Source organism: Paramisgurnus dabryanus, chromosome 20, assembly GCF_030506205.2.
Source record: "Paramisgurnus dabryanus chromosome 20, PD_genome_1.1, whole genome shotgun sequence".
Taxonomy (NCBI): domain Eukaryota; kingdom Metazoa; phylum Chordata; class Actinopteri; order Cypriniformes; family Cobitidae; genus Paramisgurnus; species Paramisgurnus dabryanus.
In genome coordinates, this window is record NC_133356.1 from 12644341 (window position 1) to 12668648 (window position 24308).

Genomic DNA, 24308 nt, shown 5'->3' on the forward strand with positions numbered 1-24308 from the left:
GTGTCTGACCTGATGACAATGTGCAGGAATCTTTTGTGACTCTGAGGGTCACGTTTATGTAAGGGAGGTTATTTTAAGCTGTACTAGCATAAGTACTGCTCTCAGTATGAGAAAGATGGTGACTGTGCGGTGGACCAAATTCAGACCTGACTACAACCGATTTTTTGGAGTTTTTGCCAAAAAAAACTTGCATAAACTTATAGGGTTTTGCAGCGAAAGACAGTCAAAATTGTTGACATTTGTGAAAATAAGGATTTTCAATTACTCATTAATAACCATTTCATTGTCATGAAAGGGAAATTGCTGAACCTAAACATAAGAGCTTGATAAAAAATGCCTATTTACAAGAAAAAATTTAGACATACTTTGAGGGTTTTGCATCTGAACTCTTCATATATTTATAATAATACATTTAAATCACTTGACATTGCTATCAGGATATGAGACCTACAACCAGCATAACCAAAAATATTTTAGTAGAGAATCACCTATTATACCCTTTAACCTGTAAAATTAAATCGTAACAGCTCAGGGGGTTTTCTTTGAAGAGGGTGTGTTTGTTTTCATGGAACTGCAGGTACCCCAGGCCAAGTGAGAGAGAGATAGAGAGATAGCAGTAAACACAAGCGTCACTTGTTTCGTAAGCCCTGGTTGGATGAGAAAAGGGTGTGTTTAACCTCCTTAAATAAGGGTGTAGGCGTTTATAGGATAAACATCACTGAGAATGAGGTGGTAGGAGCACCTGCTATGGCAGAAATGTCAAAGCCCTGTATTCTCAGGTCACCTTGATGTGACATTTTATCAGCTGTCTTGCGATATCTTTATTTGTGTTGGACCAAAACAGAATTCAGTTTCATTTCAGGGCACAGCAGTCATGTGCAGAAGGATAAGGCATAGCATAGGGCATAGCATAGGGCTATGTGATAAAAGTTGTAATGGTGCATTTCAGGTGAACTCGTAGGGCTGGTTTAAATCAATTCCAAACTCACACTGTTTAGCAAATCTTCGTTTCATAGAAAAGGATTTATAGTTTGTTTACCTTAATTTACCTCCCTAGATAGCAATAGACTGCGGTGCGAATCCACACCAGAGCTGCCGACTTCAGAGCAAATACACCTCAAAGTCTGTTGCTACCAGGGTCAGTTTCTCTTTTCCTCAACAAGCATTTTTTTCAATTGTCATTTACTTTATAGTTAAAGGGGACATGTCACAAAAAATTTTTAAGATGTAAAATAAATCTTTGGTGTCCCCAGAGTACACATGTGAAGTTTTAGCTCAAAATACTATATAGATAATTTATTATAGCATGTTAAAACAAAAATGTGCCGTTTTGGGTGTGTCCTTTTAAATGCAAATGAGTGGATAAAATGCAAATACTGATCACAATGATGGTAGTATATCATAAAAAATATAATTTTTTATCAACCAGATAATTACCTTCTCAAACAGTTTGTACTTGGGAGGTCATCAAAAGGTAGCAAATCACAGCAATATAGCAACTCACAATTCCATCTATCTCCAGTAAAATAGTTTATTATTTATTCTGTTTTTCACAGAAATAGTAAATGCAACAAACTGAACTTCACTTTATTACTAGAAAACACTTGTTTGTGGTTATGGATTGAAATCTGAATGAGTACAAAAAATTTATTACATATTTTTCTATGAAAGATTTAAATACATACTCTAATAACTTACTTTAAACACACCGTTAAAAAAATCACTCAGTTCAACTGAACCAACTCATAGGATTAGATTATCCATTAAAAGCGTTTCTACTACAACGAAAAACAAAGCAAACATACAAATACAATAAAAACCAGAACTGGTCCAAAAGTGCAAAAAATGTTTCAATTAGTAAAATTCACAAAGCCTGCTACTAAATTTTACCCACAGTCAAGCCCCCACATCAGCCTTGAAATTGAATCTTGGCATTGCTATTTATTTTTTAGACAAGATAAAATCAGCAGGGGGGTTGTGACTGGTCTCTCTGCATAACCCTACCTGGGCTAATCAGGAGAATATTACAAACTTCACCCGTGTACTTAACACTTTACAAATGAGAAAAATGTTTTTGACCAAGACTACAGAAGCCTTGAAATTAAAGCTTTAGTCTGGCGCATAGTCTCTGCAAACCTCTCGTTTTGTTATTTTAGGCTTTGGAATGCAAAGTCGTTCATTTGTCCTCAAAAGTGGTTCATATTATTTTGTCCTCAATGATTAGCCAGCGCACTACAGCCGTAGTTCAGTGTCCTGTTTTGGTTCTGGGATTTTCTGGAAGGCGACATGTGCTCCCTCGCGCGTCTGTCCGAGAGCGGATGCAATGACGTCAACGGCTAGGCTAGCTGTGGCTTCAACTGCCTCGGGTGTTGCTCCTAGTGTGGGGTTCACTTCAACCAGGTCCATCACAGAAAGTAAACCTTAAACAAAGTTATATTATGAAATTAGGTTTTAGAATTAATATGAACTTAAAACTCTATGTGAATACTTCTCAGTTTACATGCCTTCAGGGCACAATAAATAAATTGTGACATGAACTAAACAGATTTCAAAGACTTGAATGATATACACTAATAAATGATGGGTTATTTTCAACCAAGCATTTTTGGTCGAAATATCCCAGCACAGCACCACGGACTGTGTTTTTCCCTTTTTGACCCAATGCTGGTTTGAAAATAGCCCAGCATTTTGCAGGGGTGTAAATGTACCTGTGTTGTGGACCTCCTCTGTGATGTAAATGCCTTCTCTATAGGTCAGTCCACCGTTAACAGGAGTTCCAGTAGCAGGAGCCAGAGTTGGGTCAAACGCATCAATGTCAAAGCTCAGGTGAACAGCCCTCTGCTTCCTAAAATAAAATTAAGAATCAGTGAAAAATTATGTTGGCTGTCTGATTATAAAAAGATTCACACACCTGTGATGACAGGTGTACTTTAAAACTTTGTAAATGGGGGCTAAGTGTTTTCTTTTCTTGAAAAAATCATGACACCTAATACCACAAGCAGCTCCATCTACCTTAACTTGACTAGCAAGTTTAATGTCACTTTAAACAGATGAGACGTGTTAATTGAGCTGGTTATAGTATTAGGATTCATGATTTCTCAGCACCTGTCATCTGTTTAAAGCAGGGGTCTCAAACTTAATCTGGCTTGGGGCCATTCCTGAGATTAACATCTCTTCAGAGGGCCAACAATATTTTTGTAAATATGCTGTTTATCTGTTATTTAACATAATCATACTTAAAATCTTAAAGGGGACATATCATGAAAATCTGAATTTTTCAAGTTTAAGTGCTATAATTGGGTGTCTGGTGCTTCTGTCAAGCTAGAAAAATTGTGGTAAACCATTCTCTGCAAGCATGTGAAAAAATAGGTCATTGAAATCTGGCTCCCCTTGTGATTTCAGAAGGGGATAATACCGCCCGTTAATCTGCGCTATCCAACCATGGCACTGCCATTTATTGCAGAGATCAGCTCATTTGCATTTTAACCCACACCCAAAAATAATATATCTTTTGATGTATTTATTTTTTGACTTGATTATGTTCCATCTCTGTACAAATTAATATTAGGCTATAGCTTTATGTCTCACTGCATAGCAAGCAACAATGATGTTCTTCATACTATTTTTCTATTGAAATGAGTCAGCTGCATTCATACTTTTATCTTTTGCACGTTTCTCCTCATATTTTTTTTTCCTAACGTGGGCACCAGATTGTAGTTCAATATGTGTTGCATTAAATCTCCACCTCTCCTCCCTATATGAAGCTGTGACAATGATATGTTTGACGTGAGGTGCAGATGAGCAATTAAAATCTGATCATGTATTCCGTTATCCTTGCTGCCACGAACAGCGCGGCTCATGGTTGCGTAGCTGCATAAGATGCGCAACCTCCCGAATTTTTTGCAAAGAAGAAAGCCTTGACTTGTGTTTAACACACGTTTTAGACATGGTTGTGAACGGCCCCTTAAACGTTTACATTATTAATCAAACAAATATGAAACAAAAAATGTTTGCCCGCCGGATTATATAATAGTTTTAACAGCAGATGCGGGTCGCAGAGAGGGGGAGGGAGGGAGGGCTACAAATGGCCCGCTGGCTGGGAGTTTGAGACCATGGTTTAAAGTGACATCAAACCTCCTAGTCAAGGTTAGGTAGATGGACCTGCTTGTGGTTTTAGGTGTCATGATTTCTCAGCACCTGTCATCTGTTTAAAGTGACATCAAACTTGCTAGTCAAGTTAAGGCAGAAGGACCTGCTTGTGGTATAATTAGGTATCATGATTTCTTTTAGAAAAGAAATTACTATACCCCTATTTACAGAGTCTGTTATATAATGTGGCTGTTTCGGCAATATCATCATACCTTGACAGAAGGTGATCCAGCGTGACCTCCATTACCCTTTGAATGCCCATTCTGTCAATATCACGCATGGAGAAGTACTGAATTCCAAGGGTCTTCAGAATTATACTGAGAAAGAGAAAGACATATCATTATGCTGTCTGTATTTTCTTGACAACTGAGTAAAGGTGATTTACCAGTAAGATCAAATGCATTTCAATTGTAGTTTCACTGGCTACACCCTAAACTATATTTAGACATCACAAAAGGAAACCATTTTCCAGTTGACAGGTCATTTCAGATAGATATAAACAGACCATAGACTACAGCTGTCAACATTTTAGACGGCATTTTAAACAAGGACAGAACATGATGTTCTTACTGCTCGCCCGGATCAACATCTCTGAGTCCGATGTAGACCAGATCTCTGGCAGCCAGAAAAGGCTTCATCCAAGAAAATCCAGGAACCTCTGGCATCTAAGATTAAAAAAAGTTTTATCAGTGTCGGGGGGAACAAACCAAGGGATTAAAGTCAGAGTTGTTTACATTGAATAAGTGATTTTATGAATGACATCTATTCACCTTGTCTTGCAGCTCTTTAAGTAAGAATGCAACAGACTGGCCGTGAAGGTTTCCAGAAGGTGAAGTCAGAGGTGTGTTGACATCTGCATGAGCATCAACCCAGATCAGACACAGATCAGGACACTGCTGGGCGTGGCCTTCCACTGAACCAATCGCTAAGCTGTAGGAATGAATGTTTCACAAATACATTGTTTATTTCATAAAGTTTTTTATCATATACTAGTAGTTTATGAACAATATTGTAATTTATAACCCAACTGAGGGATTGGACAACAAATACTTTATCCATAATGAAACTGTATGTACCTGTGGTCTCCACCAAGCATGACGCAGGTGTGTCCTGCACCCACAGCACTGCTCACACCTCCTGACAGAAGCTTACTGGCTCGCCCGACTGTCCGTGGGTTTGGGACGCGCATAAAGGGCTCATCCTTTTCCAGGTGCTGGAAGTTCAGGTCTCCAAAATCATGCACAGGGTAATCTACAACAATACAGCAAAGTTAAATAAATAAACAAGTCATATTTGTAAAGCAACTATTTTCATACAAATATATTTTATACTTTTAAACTTAAAAAAAAAAAAAAATGTTTTATTAGGTAGACGATGCTGATTTAAGAAATAAAAGTTAGTGAAAAGTGCAGTACAAGTTGTTTTTGCAGAATCTGTTTGTGTCACTCAATCTTATTATGGAGCTGACCAAGCCATGTAGTAGACATATAAAGGATCTTATGTAAACTCCAATAGCCAGACACTGATGAAGATTTAAACAGGTGATGGGGCCCAGCTCGACAGAACCAGAACAGCTCCACTGACAGTGTTAAATTACCTGTGAGATCCTAAAGCTATCAATGATAGTCTCCTGTACCATTCAGTGACCTCCTAACAGGAATAGATTGAAAACTACAGCCATATTTAGGCTTTCAAAACATGTATCCATAAAATACTTACATTTCTGCATGACAGATAGGCCAATTATATCTTGCCATACGTTATGTAATAGCTTTATCAAAACTTAGTTTGGTATTGACACCATTTTCAGCACCAAGTCTTTTCGGTGAGCAAGGAGCATCAAACCCTGAAGTGCCTCAAAAGTAAAAGGCCATATCTTCTCATTTTTCAAATGTTTTATCACATGCATTTGATATTTACAACCAAAAGTTGCGAACGGTTGCAAGACATCTATATTTGTTGCATTGGATAAGTGCTGATATAGTTTGGCCAAGAATTCCTGCCATATAGGGTGCTAAGGGTTATTTTCACAGCACTAAGCACGTGCCAAGCTTGATGCAAAACAACCAGACGTTGCATCACTAAGTTAGCAAAGGCAAATGACAGTACGTGAATTTCATGAAAACATGGTTACACCCCTAAATCGTTAAAAAAGTGTGCATATAACATTGAAATAACATGCTGCATGTATTTTTGGCTATGCTTTGATTATTCCTCACAGGCATTCACATGTCCTACCGTTTATGCAACATTAAGAGGGCTAAAATAGCTGAGCCAAAGGACAAAATATATACAGCATCCTCTTTTCAGCGAAAATATGAGTAAATCCTCCACAACTAAAGTGAAGCGAGATCGTCCGATGCGCTCTCGAAAGATTGCCACTCCTTCATATGCGCCGACGGAAAAATCTCAGGCTTAAGATAGCAGGACGATCGCATTACATGCAGTTTGTGGGATTACGTAACGGCTCTGTACACTGTTTATATGAAAAACAGCTGACAGCAGACGAGACACTATGGAGTGACTTGCACATTCCTCCTTTAGGAATCTCGTGACATAAGCAAAGACATTAAAGAGGAATTTCTTTTAACACGATCTGTGACATGATATATTTACATTTTAATTAATGCATTTGGCAGACGCTTTCCCCCCAAGGCGACTTCCAGTACATTTAAGATACATATTTTTAAATTATTATAAGTGACACTACCTGTAATATCCAGGCTAAAGTACAAAACTCCTCCAATTGAGCTGTAGGCTAATGTATTTTAATTGCAGTTTGATTTCAAGCCCATCGATTTTTTTCTCAGGAAGAGAAATAAAACAATGAAGTTACATTAATTATTTAGTTTATAACTAGTAATTAATTATAGAAACGTGTAATTTTAGCCACGAATATTAAAGATGGAAAGTAATCTGAAGCCAACTGCCCCAGACGTTGATTGCATCCAAAGTTTGCTCAAACGAAACTTTCCAGTCATTTACAGAATGTTTTAAACAGTAGCTGATAATCATAAGTGTTGCCCGTCAAAAAATATAAAAAACTATTTACATCTACCCCATTAATTTTTATTTTAAACATCTTTACACCGTACTTCGGCCTCTCTCCCGCTCGCGTGAGCGCACAAGTGATGCGAATGAGAGAGACAGAGAGAGAGGAAAAACTCAGCCAATAGACGAGGAGAACGTTCTTCTTTTCATACAAAGTGCTTTACGTATATAATTAGAAAGGGGACAATAAAACAAAAATGGGAATTGGTAACACGACTGAAATTTTACAATAAGTATTTGTAGCGCAACCAGTGACAGCGGTTAATTAACCGCAAAAGAAATCCATGACCTCATCCATTCCTGACCACAGACGACCCAAGAAACGTCTGTCCACATCACATTCTGGAACTGTGCTAAAAGCCACAATTTTACAGGAGTCTGTAGCTGAATCTGTAACTAGGCCACCATTTAGCTACCCTACTAAATATCCAACAAAATCCAGACTGAACCAGCCCCAGACTTTTGTATGATGCGATGCCATCTCAGCGCAGCCATGAACTGCAGTGACGCACGCAGATAGGCTACTGTAAATCTGCCGTTCTGGGTACACACACACACACACACACATCTAAATTCTTTCATTTATGCGAACATTTTCATTTAAACACCGAAAGAAAGATGTTATCTCTCTCTCTCAGTGAAACAAAATGTGAGCTGTGAAATCCATCGCATTTTGGTAGCCGCGGGTCAGTCTGTGGGACCGCAGGATGATGTAACAGCTAATCAAGTAGGCTACTTCCTTTATCATTTCAAATGTTATTAAAAGCTTGCCGAAGGCTAATTGCTAATGTTACAGGCAAGAAGGAATACAATGAATACAAAAGTGTACAAAAAATAAAAAATAATGTACTTACCAAGATTAGAAAGTCTTTCCACCAAACCAGCATCCCGGATGGCTTTGGGTCCATGCTCCACCCCTCTCCTTTTCTGAATCATATAGAATCACATCACAATGTTATACAACTTTAACGCCTTTTAAAAGTGTTAACTTTAATCAGATCCGTTCTTACCTGTCCTTTGGAAAAAGGAGCTCCCAAAATCGCAACAGAATGCGATCGGTTCTGCTGACAGGAACTTAGGGTAGATCTCAATAACCTGGACAGTGGCACTCTCAATGCCATGATGATTTAACCGAAAAGTTAGACAATGATACAAAAAAATAGATACAAGGCTTGACTTGAAACAATAGTGTCGCTGGTTTCGCTCGTCCTCTCAAGTGAGTATTGAATCTTAACGCCGTTTTCTTTAAGTCTTTCACTTTCAATTCATATTCATGAGGCGGTGAATAGCGGAAGATTAAGCTCGGCTAAACGCTTTGTGTGAAGGCTCAAAAACGCCCCCCAAATCTAACAGCTCTCCACCATCCAATTGTTTGTTGCGAGCCTTGGTTATAAAAGTGATTGTTTCCGCTCACAGCGGCGCGAACCACGTTTTTCTATTCATGGAGCGCCCATCCTGCGTCAGACCCAATGACACACCTTTCCTCCAGCAAATCGAATGCTCTCACAGCGTGGGTTTGTTTTGAGGGGCGTGGCTTAGGTGAAAGAGAGTGGAATTAGATGGTGTGCCTGCCTTCAGTGTTGGAAATTTCCATCTGTGCACTGTCATCTGAGTGTTTTTAGCGTGCCAAGTTAATCTTGCTTAGTGAAAAACAGATCCTGTATCCATACCATGACTTTATGGCAGAAGATCTATGTCATATAGAAATGCCTGGAATACAAATAGGCATGACGAGGGAGACGTTAAGTTGTTGACAACAGAAAATTTTGACCTACTTTCAGTGTTTATTTCTAGAACTCTTTTATTAAGGTTTCCACATGGATTGGTATTACATGGCGTGTGCCATCAAAACATTTTTCAAAAAGGTTATTTCTTATTTTTTTATTTTAAATTCTGAAATCCTACAAATATAAAGACATATACGAGAACAACCAACTTACATAAATCCATAAATGAAAATACAACTGAAAATACAAAATCAGGCAAAGCAAACTTTATTTAGTTATTTAGTTATTTTTTTGCAGGCTACTTTAATTTTGAAGCATAATATTATAACAGTTACTGGTTACCAAGTTTATATTCTTGGCACTTTGGCTCCCTCTGGCGTTTTGTGAGGTTAATTTGTTGATCTCTTCAAAATCATGTGGTATATTTTGTGTTTATATAAAACTGCATTAGTAATGGTTTGGGAAAATTATTGCTTCTTTGAAATAGGTTACTATTCCTGCATACATTAAGGTCAGTATGTGGCGCTGTAGCATCGTTGTAACGTTATATATCAGAGTAGTTCCGGGACACGTGTTTTTCTCATTGGGCGGCAAATGTTATTAGCTAAATGACTTTTATTATGGCACACGTTCCATACTTTCTCAAGGGGGCGCTTGGTAGCTCATAACCTATTTTTTACAGTCTGTGCTCAGAACACATACACGTTTAAGTTAAACGGTTAACGAATAAATTGTTTCGTACCTAAACAAACACGCGCACCACAAATATCGATGATATAAAGAATTAAACAATCGCTAGAATTACAAAATGTACAACATAGAGTTAAAATAAGTGAATTTTTCTTTTGACCCACAGAAACTGACCAATCAGATAAAGAATGGGCCAGTTAGTCACGCCCACCGTGTAACCGCTAATTCACGAGACATTCTAAACCTGTTTGTTTTATTTCTGTGGTTTGTCCATAGGTACAATTTATTATCGGAGGTACGCCTGACCAAATTTAGAAACGTTAAGTACCTTACTGTAACGTTACGTGGGATTATATATACACAGACCTGCTACGGGTACATGGACCCGGCCGCAACGTTGATGCTAAAACGAAATTGGTGAGTCTGAATCATCAGTAATTGTGTAACTATAAAGCAGAAATGTTTGTCAAGTTGTCTTTATAGGAGTGCAGTAATTGATTTTTCTCTTATACTGTGTATGTAGTTACAGCGATTGTTGGTTTTAGTACAGTTTGCCTTCACCACATTATGTTGGACAGAAGTAATGCAAATCAATTTATACAGAAGAAGGTTAATACAATGTTTCCTGCAATGTTTATTTTTCCTCTGAACATTGTTTCATTATGGATGAAGAAGATCATTACTCACAAGCATTCTTTTCTGGTGGAACTGACTGTTAAAATGTTCACAGATCAGTTTATAAGCACAAGATGTCATTCCCACCTCATCTGAACCAGATACCCCAGTTACCCCCTGGCATTTCCCCCACACAGTTTGCAGGGTTTCCCACTACCCTTCCTCCAGGTATGTCATACAGATAAGAGATGGAGTCAGTTCACTGCTCTCTTAACAAATCTGAAATAATTATTCAGTTACATCTTTTGATAAACTTGTTTAATTGATTTAAATATTTTTGTTTTTGCTCAGCAGGTCCAATGATACCAGTGCCTATGGGAATGATGCCTCCCTCCCCTGCGGTATGAACAGAGACCTCTAAAACATTTAGTTTCCTTGGAGCAGGAATGCAATAAGTTAGTCAGGTTCCCATGGTCTCGAAAGACCTGAAAATTCTTAAAAACATATATGACACCCTATCTTAGATTTTACAAACAGGGTCAAATATAATAATATTGTAATTTTAGTCTGGAAAAACGAATTGACCAGAATCACTTATCATACGATATAATGTTATCCTTTGTGTGCGAGCAAGGTTTTCACACAAATTAGATGCATTAAGATCAGGTTACATTGCATTACACTACATTATATATATATATGTTTAAAAATGTGCTACTGTTTGTTGCTGAAATGCACCACAGGTTTTTGTACAGACTTCAGTGCCAGTGGTTCAGAAACTGACAGGGCAGATTAAGAAAGCTTTACCCACTCGTACAACGGAAACAGAGGATGGTACCGGACCGACCACCACAGTGTTTGTGGGGAATATCTCAGAAAAGGCCTCTGATATGCTTGTTCGACAGTTACTGGCGGTAAGTGTGACTGCTGTAGAGCAGTGGTTCCAAACCTGGGCTCCGGGCCCCCCCTTAGGGGGTGCCAGAGTTTACAGGGGGCGCTGGATCGGATGTGGATCAAATTAAGATGTTCAAAATGTTCCGCTAATCATTTTAGAAAAATATTTTAATCATATATGCTAACAAAGCCGGTATAAGGTAGTTAAATATTCTTTTGTAAAATAATTATTTCAATTTTGCCCAATCTCAACATGCTTGTCAGCGTAATGGCAAAATCAAACGGAGAGATACATGTATAGGGTTTGGGGGCTCAGACTGTCATATATGTAATTTGGGAGGGGTTGGGAACCACTGCTGTAAAGTATTAGAAGGTGGTGTGTTTAATGAAGTTACAGTATGTAAAACCTAATGTTAATAGACAATTATAAGTAAGCTGTAAGTTAATCTGACAAGGTTTCTTTAGTTAGCCTGTCACAGTGAGGGTTTGCTCTTTCTTTTTCTACTTTTCTGCAGAAATGTGGTTTGGTCCTCAGCTGGAAAAGAGTCCAGGGGGCTTCTGGAAAGCTGCAAGGTAAATTGTATATTAATTTTCGGTGTAGACTATGACCTGTCAATCTTCCATCGTCCACCCCCATTTCCTAACCTTTTTTTGGTAACATAACTCTAGGTAACAAGCAAGTATGTTTAAAAAGAACTTTACATCATAGTTTTTTAAATGTACATTATCTGCCAATATTGTATGGTATGAATGTTATTTTTTGTGTGTGTAGCATTTGGTTTTTGTGAGTACAAAGAGCCAGAGTCCACGCTGAGAGCCCTCCGACTGCTTCATGAGATGCAAGTGGGTGATAAGAAGCTACTTGTAAAGGTGGATGCAAAGACCAAAGCTCAGCTGGAAACCTGGAAGGCTACTCAGAAGAAAGCAAATGGAGTAAGCTGGCCTCACACACACAATACATTCTTTACATTTATATCATTTTACATGTATGTGTGTTTATTTGAACGGCGCAAGTGCGCTTAAGGCATATCAGAATCCACGTTTGCTAGTTTAACGACGGGAAAAATGGTCTATGTGCCTGGCACACAGTCTAAAAGGGTTGTTCCTATTCTCGTAATAAGTAATTGGTGTGTTTTAAACATAATGTGCAATAAACCAATAAGATTCTCATCTCCCATCCCCTTTAAAAGCTATCTGTGCCTGTGTCAAGCCGATTCCCAATTTACATGGCTAAGTTTGTAGCCTGAAAAACTGTAAGCAGGAAGAAGACCACCAGTTTAAGATTGATGTTAAAAATGGCATTGTGTTTTAATTATTATAATGGTTATTTGTGTATTTAAGACTTTAATTCTCTTAAAAGTCATTATTTCTGTCATGGAGTATTAAGTAAAATAAGCTGATAAAGTATGATGCATGATCACTGTAATCTCAAAAAGGTTTCCATAAGAATACTTTATAAATATGCTAAAAAAGGTTTGCATAAGTAAAAATACTTTATTTGTAACAATAAAGAATTTACAAACGTATGGAGAGTTCACTGGAACAACGCTGTGTGTGTTTTAAAAAAGCATTACTTAAAAATGGTTCTCATCTCACCATATCCAGGGGAACAAAGTAATCACACATAAAATCTGTGGGTTAACATTTTAAAAAATCCAAATAAATGCAATATATATTGGCACTTTTTAAAAGCAAAAAAAACCCAAAAATGTGTGTAATAAGCGTAAAAATGTGTCGTCCTGTTTATAGGTGCATATTACTAACGCGCCCTTTAAATAACAAAAATAATATTGCGCCATTGACTTTATACTTGTTCAGGCGCATTGTACCGCACACACCTCATTTTCAGACCAGCACGGCCTTTGGCTCACATATAGGTGCAAATGCATTTGCTATTTAAACAACACGACGCTGGATGTGAAAATGATAACTGCGTCGGTCTGAAACTAGCAAAAAACACTTGCGTTGTGCATTGCGCCAGGTGTATGATATGGGCTCTATGTATTTAATGTTTAATATCAGTGATAGAATTAGCTACTTGTGTAGCTTAGGTTGTGTTGGTTAACGGATAAATATTACATGTAATACAAAACATATCTTTCATACAGGCCCCTCAAACTGCTGAAGAGGCTCAGGAGGAAGATGAGGTTCTGGATGAGGAGACAAAACGGCGTGATCAGATAGTTAAGGTTACTATAGATGGCCTGATGCGGGAGTACTCCGGAGAGCTCACTGCTTCCTCACAGGATGCTGAAGGCCATCAACGCAAGAAACGTAAAGATAAGAAGGAGGTATTTTGGTACAATGGTAACTGTACTGACACCCCTTTCCATCTTGACATCTTTCTCATTACTATGTGTAATAATCTGGAGTTTACACTTAAGTGAAAATTCTCTAATTTATTCACCCTCATGTCATACCAGATATGTATAACTTCATTTTTTTCAGTAAAACACAAACAAATAAAATGCTGTCATTTTATTCTTTTAATATCTTGCAGCTCCAAAACCACATAAATAGTTCAGATGTAAAACCCAAAACCGGCCAACTCTGTCAAAAATTAGATAATGATACTGACCGCATGCACTCTGCACGTATTATATGATAATCAAATACTTTCACTTCCAATCTGCTTAATCCCGGCTTCAGGCCATTTAGAAATGCGAATATGTTGGCAGAATCCGTCCACAACCAAGATGCTCTAATAGTTACTGAACCATCTCATGTCTTTGCTATTATGTGTTTTAAGGTTGATTTTGTCAGCTGGGATGAAATTATTATTTTTTTTCTCTTTTTACCCCAGGATGATATAAATGCAATGGGATTGGAAGAGGACAAGCGGGACCTGATTTCCAGGGAGATTAGCAAATTCAGAGACACACAAAAGGTAATGCAGTACTTTTCTCCTCCTTTCTCTCTCTCTCCGCCTGTGGACTGAGATCAGTCATATCTAGTGTTCTCTAAATCCACATTAATGTAATTAAGACTTTTTAAGCACCTTATTAGATTATAGGATTCACACAAATACATTTGATCCGTGGATGTACCATGGATTTAAAAATTGTAAACACACAATTTTTTTTTGACCAATTGGTGCAGATTTCCATGGTGAATCCTAGAGTTCACTTGCTTTATTTTTCTTAACCAAGAAACATATATTGCCTCTACTGCTTTTCCTTCTGGCTGGCTCAGCATAAAATTCAACAATAGAAACGTTGACATGTCATGCAAAAAAAAACATGATTGTAGAAAAAGTAGTTAGTTGTAGTTGAATCAACAAATCACTTCAGTTTAAATTTACCACACAAAAAGTGCATGAACAAACTGTAAACCTCCCTCTAAAGCTAATCTATTCATTAAACCCCACCATTACGGTAGAAGTCATATGGTGACTAAAGCGAGATGAATCACAAGAGATTTGGAAATAGAGATGCTGGAATAGAGATGTAAGTTGAGCCTCTTTTATTATTCTACATATCTTGGGCGCCCCCTTCTGGAGGACTTGCAAAGATGCAACTGTCTCTGGGCCACAGATAAATAACAAATCACTGAAAATGCAAATATATTGTATAAAAATAGTCTACTAAAATTCACTTGAATGTATTGACCTCAATAGACCGAAATAAGGAAATTGTAATATTAAGAATGAGTTCAGTTCAGGTTTACTATGCCACATATGTGAACATTTGAAACCTTGCAACGAGTGAACTTTTGTGAGTCCTCCATCATGTCGAAAAATGCAGTACTGAATAACCACTGCAGTACTTTTCACTGCAGTCTGAAGGGGGCGCCCTTTCACAGCACATGAAGTACTGAAGATTTTCAGGTAAGATATTTTTATTACTTCTCTTTCCCTTTGTCTCTCTGTGTTTCTGTGTGGTACTGATACATATTGATAGGTTAAAACTGCTTTCTGTTTATTTAATTTTTAATTTAAGCTGTTCCCAGGTCACAAAAATAATTGAATACCATGACCCTGTTAAATTAACGCTAAAATATAAACAAAAAGAACTGTGCAAATCTATAGTTGGTGATTATTCAGAGGTAAGTTCACCAAAAATACTCTACCATTTATTTTTCATTTGCCTCCATACAATATTTTTCTCCATTTCTATTTTTCTGTTTCTCATTGCATGTTGTTTTGTCTTTCCAATGTTCACCCTTCAGAGCTGAGAAACACTGCAGTCATTTAGTAAAGCAGATGGCTTATTTGTGCATTTGTAACTTTCAGTTTGTTCTGTAGCATCTCTGTTTCTGAACGGTCAGCGTCTGTGTGTTTTGCTATTTGTTTATATTTGTTAAGTCTGCTGGGGCCTGATGAGAAACAGAAGACAGCACATGGGTGAGACTCCGCCTCTCTGTTTCATTCATTTTACCAAAGTCAATGAATTTGTATGAAATGCTATGTATTACAGTTTGTTGACGTGTCTCTACAAAATAAAATGATTTTTGTGTGAGTTATGCGAAAACAACCCTGGAATTGCAAGCAGTCTTTTTCCAGTCTCTATAATACTGTTTCTTAATATTATAGGATTTCATCAAACTGAGACACTGGCGTCATTATTTTAACTCTGTTTCCAGGGAGATTCTTGAACTTTGGCCTTGTTCTAAATGTGTTTTCTCGCGCTTTTGCGAACTAATCTTTCTATTCTCTCTTTCTCCCCATTGGAACCCTGCAGAAACTAGAGGAGGAGAAGGAGAGAGAACGACTGCAGACCGAGAAAGAGAGGAAAGAACGAGACAAAGAGAGAGAACGAGAGAAAGAACGGCGCGATCGGGATAGAGAGGAACGTGAGAAAGAGAGGCAGAAGGAAAGAGAGAAGGAGAGAGACAGAGAGCGAGACCGTGAGAGAACGAAGGAGAAAGAGAGAGAGAAAAGTCGTGATCACAGTAAAGACAGAAGCATATCAAGGTGCTCTTGACCTAATTGATGTTGTTTTTAAAGATGCCATGTAATAAAAAAAGTTGTAACATTTCTGTAACAATCTGTAAAATTTAGATGAACTTGATATATGCAATTAAAAACTATTTAAAGATTATAAGAATATTTCTTCTTGAATTTTGCAGCCTAGAAAACTAAAACTAAAAAGCTATTGACTATTAAAGAAAAGTGTGTACTAAACTCGTGTTTAGAACATTCTAGAATCTAGAAACTCTTAAAGGTGTTGTTTATCTTTTGTAAGCAGTGTAATTGCATGTTTCTAATGTGCACAATGAATGTTGTGTGTGGGCGCATTTTTGTTTTGAAGGGAGAGAAGTCGAGAAGAGAAGAAAAAAGAGCGAGAAGAGGATGAGGAGGAAGCATACGAACGCCGCAAGCTGGAGAGAAAGCTACGTGATAAAGAAGCAGCCTATCAGGAGGTTTTTAATCTTTACATGCACCTTTATATGTCTGTGACTATTTATTGCTCAGCCCACTCTGATAAGTTTAAATCTAGGGGTCAATAACATGGCATGCATTTTTGTGTCCGGGGCAGTATGTACTATAAAAATAACTTGATACGGGTTTAAACTCCATATCGTGTAAACGTCATGGGCTGTGACTTGGCAAATTACTGTAGTACCTCATTACTGTCAGTGTCTCATTAATATTTATAAGCTGCGTGTTCTTATCCAATGCGGAGAGGTTTTGCTTTTCTGTGTGTGCGCGCATGCATGTGATCCTTGCGGCCAGGTCAGCCGGGGCAGGGGTGTCTGGGGCTCAGGATAATCGCATATGGATACGGTTCTGTATAATAAAGTAAATGTGACTGCGCCATTACACACACTCTGTAAATACGTTGGATGATTTTCCCCGCGATTCTGTCAAGACTAGACTCACCATCCCCTGAATTTGCTCGGGAAAGCTGCAGTAGGCAGGTGGACTTTGATCTGTTCTGAGGTACCATTTCCTGAGGACTTTTTATTGTCTTCAACACGCTATTATTTCAATTATAACAGTTTTACTTGACCTTTGTTTAAATTAAATATTATATTCGTTGAATTATTTCTGTAATACTGCTATTCTTAGTAAATCTTATATCAGTTGCCCCGCCCACTCATCGCCCTTCTCGCAGCGTCCATACCCATTTAAGTAGCTTTTTTCAAAATGACAGTGAGGTAGACTGGAGCTGAAACTGACGGGTTTCATGACGCTTTAAATTATTACAAATTGAAAAAACTTTTGTCCAACAATTTGAATATTCTCTCAAATGTCAATTTAGTACAACTGAATTATGGGCCTTTTATTAAGAAGTTAAGGCAAAGGCTTATGCTGTACAGTACCAGCATCCATGTAGAAGTCAGTTAAATCGCAGAGGTCAGGTGGTACAACCAGAAAGTCAAAGGGTGCAACTGCTTTGAAAGCCGTTTAGAGATCAAAAACATTAACTAAGTAATTTTAATAAGCGAATCATTTTAATGGTTTTAATAAATGCAAGCTAAGGGGTTGTGCACACCAAAACTTTTAAACGCGGCTGAAAACGCCTTGAGGACGCCGAATGCCAGCTGTTTTTCAGCTGAGTGACAGCTTTCTTCAGCTGAGCGTTTTGGTAGCTGTGATACTTCAGCTGCGAGCCGGTTGGTTGCTGTGGTAATGTCCCGCCCCTCCTCCACTGTGATTGGGCGGCCGTGTGAGAACTGACATTGACGAGCGGAGCTTTTCTCCCCAAGTTGAATCTCTTTCAACTCTCGACGCTCAGCGCAGAGCGCGGAAAAAACCGCCGAGCGCCGGTTTTCAGCGCGGAAAAAACCCGCTAGCTGCTGGCTTATTTGAAAAACGCAGAGCTTCCATTGGAAACAATTGAAAACATGCGCCGGCCGCGGGCGTAAAAGTTTTGGTGTACACAACCCCTAAGGTTGTCTATTATTGTTATTATGCTTTTTTATTAAATTATTGTTCTTACGTTAATACTTCTCAAATGTTACTTTTATGGTAAAGTTGTTTTACACTTTCAAACTATTTTCAGGATTATAATTTTAAATGTCACTATCAAATAAACAAACAATCAGCATATGACACAGGGAGCACATTCAAACTTACTGTAACTGGCAGATTGACAATGATTGTTTGTACCAGAAGACCTTTTTTTTTAAACTGGTATATCAGAAATGTGAAAAAATTTAAAAAATACTGAAATGTTGTTCAATAAACAAAACATTTTTAACATATTGTTCCTGACTCAAAATATGCATTTTGTATGCATAGGTTTATTTATAACCCAGCGGTTGGTTCTGTCCAATACTTACCCAACACAAAACAAAACAACCCAACACTTTTTTTATAGTGTAGTATATGGCCACTTTAAAGAACTCTAAATTTTATTTGTTTTTTGCCAAAGCTGCTAAGAGAAAGCCTGTGGCCTTCCGGATCACTGCTTCAATCTCGGCAGCTGCTTTTAGATCATCTGCCTTCATTTTAAAAAACAGCACACACTGAACTGTAAAATATTGAACATTTTGTCTTTCACAGTGCTTAAAGAACTGGGAGATCAGAGAGAGAAAAAAATCAAGAGATTACAGTAAAGAAGCGGAGAGAGAAGAGGACAAACACAGAGAGATGGTACAGTACTATTGATTAGATGGTGAAGATAACTTAAGTAACTTATGAGAGAATTTTTGGATAAACTATTCCTATAATGAGCTAATAAAAATCATACTGAAGTCATTGCAATATTCACAACCCAGTACTTAGAGCAAGCCTACAAATCTATATTTCAGTTATCTGATGTAGACGCTTTAAGGAAATTTGGTGCAAAACCAATGCAGACAGCACATGCAAATAAATGACACTATTAGCAGGTGCGATTTATTATTTGCGATCTTGCAGACAAAAGAAGCCAAGCGTCTGAAAGAATTCCTGGAGGACTATGATGATGACCGAGATGATCCAAAATACTACAGGTAAAAACCCATACAAATACTGTCAGGTTCATTTGGTTATACTGATGAATTCTGCAAATCTGTTCACTTCTTACAAATGAATAATATACGGTCAAATCTCCATCCTCTTTTATTTTTTCTCTCTGTTTCTCAGGGGTAGTGCATTACAGAAGCGGTTGAGGGACCGAGAGAAAGAGGTAGAATTGGATGAGAGAGACAGAAAGAGAGAAAAAGATGAGCTGGAGGAGATCAGGCAGAGACTTCTAGCAGAGGGACATCCAGACCCTGATGCTGAACTTCAAAGGGTGTGTGTCTGTGTGTTTGTTTGTGTGTGTTTGTGTATACTTATATATTCATTCATTGTTTCTTGCTTTAAAGATAGAGCAGGAGGCATTAAGGGAACGTCAGCATTCTCTAAAGCAGGAACAGAATGAGAAGGTACTGGAGGTCTCCTGTGAGGAGCATCAAAGAAAAGAAGCTGCAGAACCGGATGCGTGCTCCTCTGATAATAACATCACAGACCGAGAGGAAGATGAGGATGACGATGATGACAGAGAAGCAAAGCCATGCTTGAAGCCCACACTCAGGCCTGTTACCACGGCAACCTCCATCTCTTCTGCTAGTGGCAATGCCACACCCCTCTCACCTGGCAGCGAATCGCCCAGGGCTATCATTCCTTTACATGAGAACTCTTTGCTTGTGGCGGCACCCACAGAGGAGCACAGGCCTAAAATAGGCCTTAGTCTCAAACTAGGTATGTGTTTTATTTATTTCTCCCCCCCTTTTTTTAAACGTTGAACATTTGAGCCAACTTTTTGAGTATATAGATATGAAACTAGATGAAGTCTGTATTTGTTACCTACAAATAATGCACAAACTGTGGTCTTAACTGTGATTTTTCTTCCTCTTCGACATGAAACTGCTCTCTGTTAGGTGCTGTAGGTAGTCCAAAAATGCCACAGACAGGAAGACGAAAAGCTCTTGCAGTGGACAGTGTCTTTAATAAGTTTGATGATGACGAGGAGGTGGAGGAGGCACCAAAAAAGAGAAAGCTGGTACCCTTGGATTACAGTGAGGATGAAAGGGGAGGCCTGGGCCTAGATGGGACGGAGGGCACGGGGTCACGGCCTGGCGTTAACACAGAAGAGAAACGAAAACATGTCAGGAGCTTGATTGAAAAAATCCCCACAGTCAAACAAGAGCTGTTTAACTATCCACTGGATTGGACCATGGTGGATATGGTAAGAAATGACTATGATGTTGATGAATGTAAAGCCCTTGGAAATATTGATGACTCTTTTTTTTTACACACAGACTTTAATGGACAGAAGGATCCGTCCATGGATCAATAAAAAAATCATAGAGTACATTGGAGAGGAAGAAGCCACGCTTGTTGACTTTGTGTGTTCAAAGGTGTGTGTTGGTGTCAATATCTCGATAGGTTTGTAATTTTCAGGGTTTTTTCCCGTGTTAATTTGTGTTCTCTCTTTTGCAGGTCATGGCTCACAGCACACCAGAGGGCATTCTGGATGATGTTGCCATGGAAAGTAGCACTTTTAAAAATATCTTGATATTTACACACATACTTTATTCTGAGTATGAACACATTTATGCTTTAGTTATTGGGCAAATGTCATGAAACAAGTCAAAAACATGTCAAGGTTATATTATAAACCTAAATACAAGCCGTTTTCCTTAAATGTCTTAAAACTAAGTTTAGTTTGCTTTTTTGTATTATCAATAATTTATAAAAATTACTGAAAGTACACATTCTGCTCTCAATTTCATTTAAGATATATATATCCAATGCCATAATTCACAAAAATGTATATCCCCCCCAAAAAGCAACTTTGACTGATATAACCACTCGTTACAACCGAGGTATGCAGCAAAGCATTTGTGAAGCCACAACACGCACAACCTTGAGGCGGATGGGCTACAACAGCAGAAGACCCCACCGGGTACCACTCATCTCCACTACAAATAGGATAAAGTCTCTACAATTTGCACAAGCTCACCAAAATTGGACAGTTGAAGACTGGAAAAATGTTGCCTGGTCTGATTAGTCTCGATTTCTGTAGAGACATTCAGATGGTAGAGTCCGATTTTGGCATAAACAGAATGAGAACATGGATCCATCATGCCTTGTTACCACTGTGCAGGCTGCTGGTGGTGGTGTAATGATGTGGGGTGTATTTTCTTGGCACACTTTAGGCCCCTTAGTGCCAATTGGGGATCGTTTAAATGCCACAGCCTACCTGAGCATTGTTTCTGACCATGTCCATCCCTTTATGACCACCATGTACTCATCCTCTGATGGCTACTTCCAGCAGGATAACCCACCATGTCACAAGGTCAAATCATTTCAGTTTGGTTTCTTGAACATGACAATGAGTTCACTGTACTAAAATGGCCCCCACAGTCACCAGATCTCAACCCAATAGAGCATCTTTGGGATGTGGTGGAACGGGAGCTTCATGCCCTGGATGTGCATCCCACAAATCTCCATCAACTATCCTATCAATATGGGCCAACATTTCTAAAGAATGCTTTCAGCACCTTGTTGAATCAATGTCACGTAGAATTAAGGCAGTTCTGAAGGTGAAAGTTGGTCAAACACAGTAATATCCATTTTAATCTGGGACTATGGTAAAACATTTCCAGGAGTTTAGGGGGAACTGTTTTCTATGTTTTTTATTTTATTTATTTTATTTCACTTACAATAATCAGGTATGTTTTTCTTTCAGGTGTTGGATGAAGAGGCAGAAGTGTTTATAGTAAAAATGTGGAGACTTCTCATCTATGAAACGGAGGCGAAGAAAAGCGGCCTGGTGAAATAACACCAAGATCTGCTGAACTGAGAGGGTTAGAAAGAAGCAGGAGAGTTTTAAGTGACCTGACTGCTCTCTCTCTCTCTCTCCTGCTTTAATGCCTTTAAATTAAAGTACGGTGGATGAACACCACAGTTATACAGACTGCTGCACTTCCGCTCTTCCTATTCTCTTGTGTGTGTGTGTGTGTGTGTGTGGGAGAAACTGGTTTGCGTGTGTCTGCATGTGTTGTCCGACAGCATTGCCAAAATTGTAAAAGTTAAAGGCTGCTTTTATGTTTAAATGGACTGTTTATTTTGGCTGGCTCTTTTTCATTTGATTCGTTGAATAGGAAGTTTTTATTTTAATTAAGATTTTATTGAATTCTCTTTTGTGTTACAAAGTTTAATCTGGACTCTTGGCTTCTTGGTTTAATTAACAGAATCGGATGACATTCTTGAGGGTTGTATTTATGAGAAACACTGTTTAAATGAGGATGAAACCCTTCTTAGCCCCTATAAACAGGCTGAATGAAGCCATACATACAAATGAAGATATGGGAGGCTTTTGAATGCAGTGTATTTTGCACATACCAGACAAGTTGCAGATCTGTTTCCATTGTGATTGTTTTAACTTTAAAAATTAAAATGTTCGATTTTCTAAACCAGAGGGTATTTTTGCTTATCTCACTTAAACTTTCATTTCTGTTTAGATAAATATGGTTAGCTAGAGATTTAATACAAGTTCCAATAGAAAAAAAGTGAACATATGTGTTAGAAATATCCTTTATGTGCTTGTACGTGGTAGATACAAATAATAGGTTACATTTTATAATATTAAATACAGTTTTTAATGACCTATTAATCTGTTAGTCATATATTAATAATAACTTGTCCAGACTTTATATAAAATAAATTATATGTCATGACATTTCTGTTCAAGTGGTTGTAAACGAGCCAGTTGCATAAACAAAGTCACTAGATTGTGCCTTTAAATTTACTGGGGCATGTGCCCCAGTGTAAATTTCAAGTTCAAATTTAAGCAGTTAACTAGTGTTTTCATTTACAAAGATAATTGGGGCAAAACGGATCTATATGCAAAGTGTAAAAACCCTTGTAAAAACGACTCCGCAGTCGCTGACGCGCACACGTACAAATCCATGTCTGCGCGCGTCTGTGTGTTCAGCTGTGCACGTGCGCAGCCGCATAGTCCAGGTGAGGCCACGCGATTGAGTTAGCTTATGAAAATATGACGAAACGCAGTATGTTTCAAAATAATAACGATAATCTTTTTTTTACTCGATCACCATTTGCACCTGTAGATGGATATCAGAAATGTTTTGTGCGAAGTAGGGAAAGGGAAGCAGAAAGGAGAGATGATGAGTTTAAGGCAGGTAAGACAAACAACATCCAGTCAGGTTTCAAACATTTGAGGTAAAATCTCTGGAAAACCTCTGTCAAGTCTATAGAATTGCATTGTTTTGACAAAATCATCAACATATATTTGTTATTCTGTTCGGTATTTTTTAGATATGACATTAATGCTGCTGTCATTATTTCAAACATGTTAATAATGTTAAGTATATAAAAATTATACTTAAATTAAAAGTCAGAAACTGTGCTTCAGTAGAGCTTTATGTCCAGCAACACTCCTGCTGTGTCAAGAACATATCTGACAAACTAGCAATTAGATCAATCTACTTTTTTAAGTTATGATCATTGATCAGTGTAAAGGAAAAAAATGTATGACTAACTTCATAAGACAAGTCTAAGCAGTTTAAAGCAACACTGTGTAACTCTGGCTCACAGTTTCCCCATGTGGTTGATAAGCGCAATTGTCCTTTACTAGTGTTGTAAATGTGTTGTTGTTTAGGGGTGCTTTGACACGTGTTGGTGCACACCGTGGGCCAGCCTCGCAGTGCACTAGATCTGTATAATTTTTCAGTTAGTGCGGTTTGTGTTCACATATGTTGTTTTTACCGTACTCGAAACGCCGCATGATACACCATGTGACAACTGTCAGCGCTGTTATTGGTCTCTGACAGCTCTAACCCCTATGACCATCCCCCACATGTTTCCTTGTCTGACACAAAGAGCGAAGCTAGCAAGATTTGGAGATAAACAATGCACGTCTTTGGGAAGTTTTTTTTTTTTGCTTTAACACGAACTCGCACAATTGATCTATTAAAGCCCTTCTCGCGGAGCCGTTTGCTAAAAAATACTGTAAATGTCACTATTTTTGTATGTAGAGGACAGCTGTGTATTTTTGAAATCATCAGCTCATACCTCCACGATGTCACGACGGAAGCAATGGCTCAAAAAAAGAACTTCCTGTAATTGATTCGGCCCGAGGACGAGCAGCGGTCACACCACAGATGGACCGCACTAGAGTTCGATGACAGCCGCTCCGAGACCACCTGTGTAGAGCGGTCTCGAAGCGGCCGTTAAGTGTCACGTATTTCCGCCATTTTACGTGTCCGTGCTACGACTTTATTTTTCGCCGTCAGTTTCAC

General features: G+C 38.2%; 2 protein-coding genes across 5 annotated transcripts; one reads left to right on the forward strand and one right to left on the reverse strand.

Moving 5' to 3' along the window:
* Positions 1-1511: 1511 nt before the first annotated feature.
* On the reverse strand, positions 1512-8644 carry arg2 (arginase 2). Its single transcript, XM_065296476.2, has 8 exons — positions 8211-8644; positions 8055-8127; positions 5226-5400; positions 4920-5079; positions 4720-4814; positions 4362-4466; positions 2709-2845; positions 1512-2420 (listed from the first exon to the last, which is right to left on the reverse strand). The coding sequence occupies exons 1-8, from the start codon at positions 8319-8321 to the stop codon at positions 2233-2235; spliced, it is 1044 nt and encodes a 347-aa protein (XP_065152548.1). The 5' UTR covers positions 8322-8644; the 3' UTR covers positions 1512-2232.
* On the forward strand, positions 6388-22672 carry rbm25a (RNA binding motif protein 25a). Of its 4 annotated transcripts, none has more exons than XM_065296475.2 (19): positions 6388-7927; positions 9894-10034; positions 10348-10460; positions 10584-10633; positions 10976-11146; positions 11642-11699; positions 11899-12056; positions 13235-13417; positions 13930-14013; positions 15806-16038; positions 16376-16487; positions 18577-18666; positions 18934-19007; positions 19141-19291; positions 19365-19740; positions 19920-20227; positions 20301-20399; positions 20482-20528; positions 21733-22672. In XM_065296475.2, the coding sequence occupies exons 3-19, from the start codon at positions 10367-10369 to the stop codon at positions 21824-21826; spliced, it is 2382 nt and encodes a 793-aa protein (XP_065152547.1). In that variant the 5' UTR covers positions 6388-7927; positions 9894-10034; positions 10348-10366; the 3' UTR covers positions 21827-22672. The 4 variants fall into 4 exon arrangements, with proteins under 4 accessions (XP_065152547.1, XP_065152544.1, XP_065152546.1 ...); XM_065296472.2 differs by having other exon boundaries at positions 11899-12059; positions 21733-22670; XM_065296474.2 differs by having other exon boundaries at positions 10587-10633; positions 11899-12059; positions 21733-22670.
* Positions 22673-24308: the final 1636 nt, after the last annotated feature.

Excerpts from the sequence above, each read along its gene's own strand:
- rbm25a (XM_065296472.2), top strand. The coding sequence starts at position 10,367 with ATGTCATTCCCACCTCATCTGAACCAGATACCCCAGTTACCCCCTGGC. Across the intron at positions 11,147-11,641 it reads TTGTTCGACAGTTACTGGCG|AAATGTGGTTTGGTCCTCAG; the intron begins GTAAGTGTGACT and ends ACTTTTCTGCAG. Across the intron at positions 19,741-19,919 it reads AGGCCTTAGTCTCAAACTAG|GTGCTGTAGGTAGTCCAAAA; the intron begins GTATGTGTTTTA and ends GCTCTCTGTTAG.
- arg2 (XM_065296476.2), bottom strand. The coding sequence starts at position 8,321 with ATGGCATTGAGAGTGCCACTGTCCAGGTTATTGAGATCTACCCTAAGT. Across the intron at positions 8,128-8,210 it reads CTCCTTTTTCCAAAGGACAG|AAAAGGAGAGGGGTGGAGCA; the intron begins GTAAGAACGGAT and ends TATATGATTCAG. Across the intron at positions 4,815-4,919 it reads TTAAAGAGCTGCAAGACAAG|ATGCCAGAGGTTCCTGGATT; the intron begins GTGAATAGATGT and ends TTTTAATCTTAG.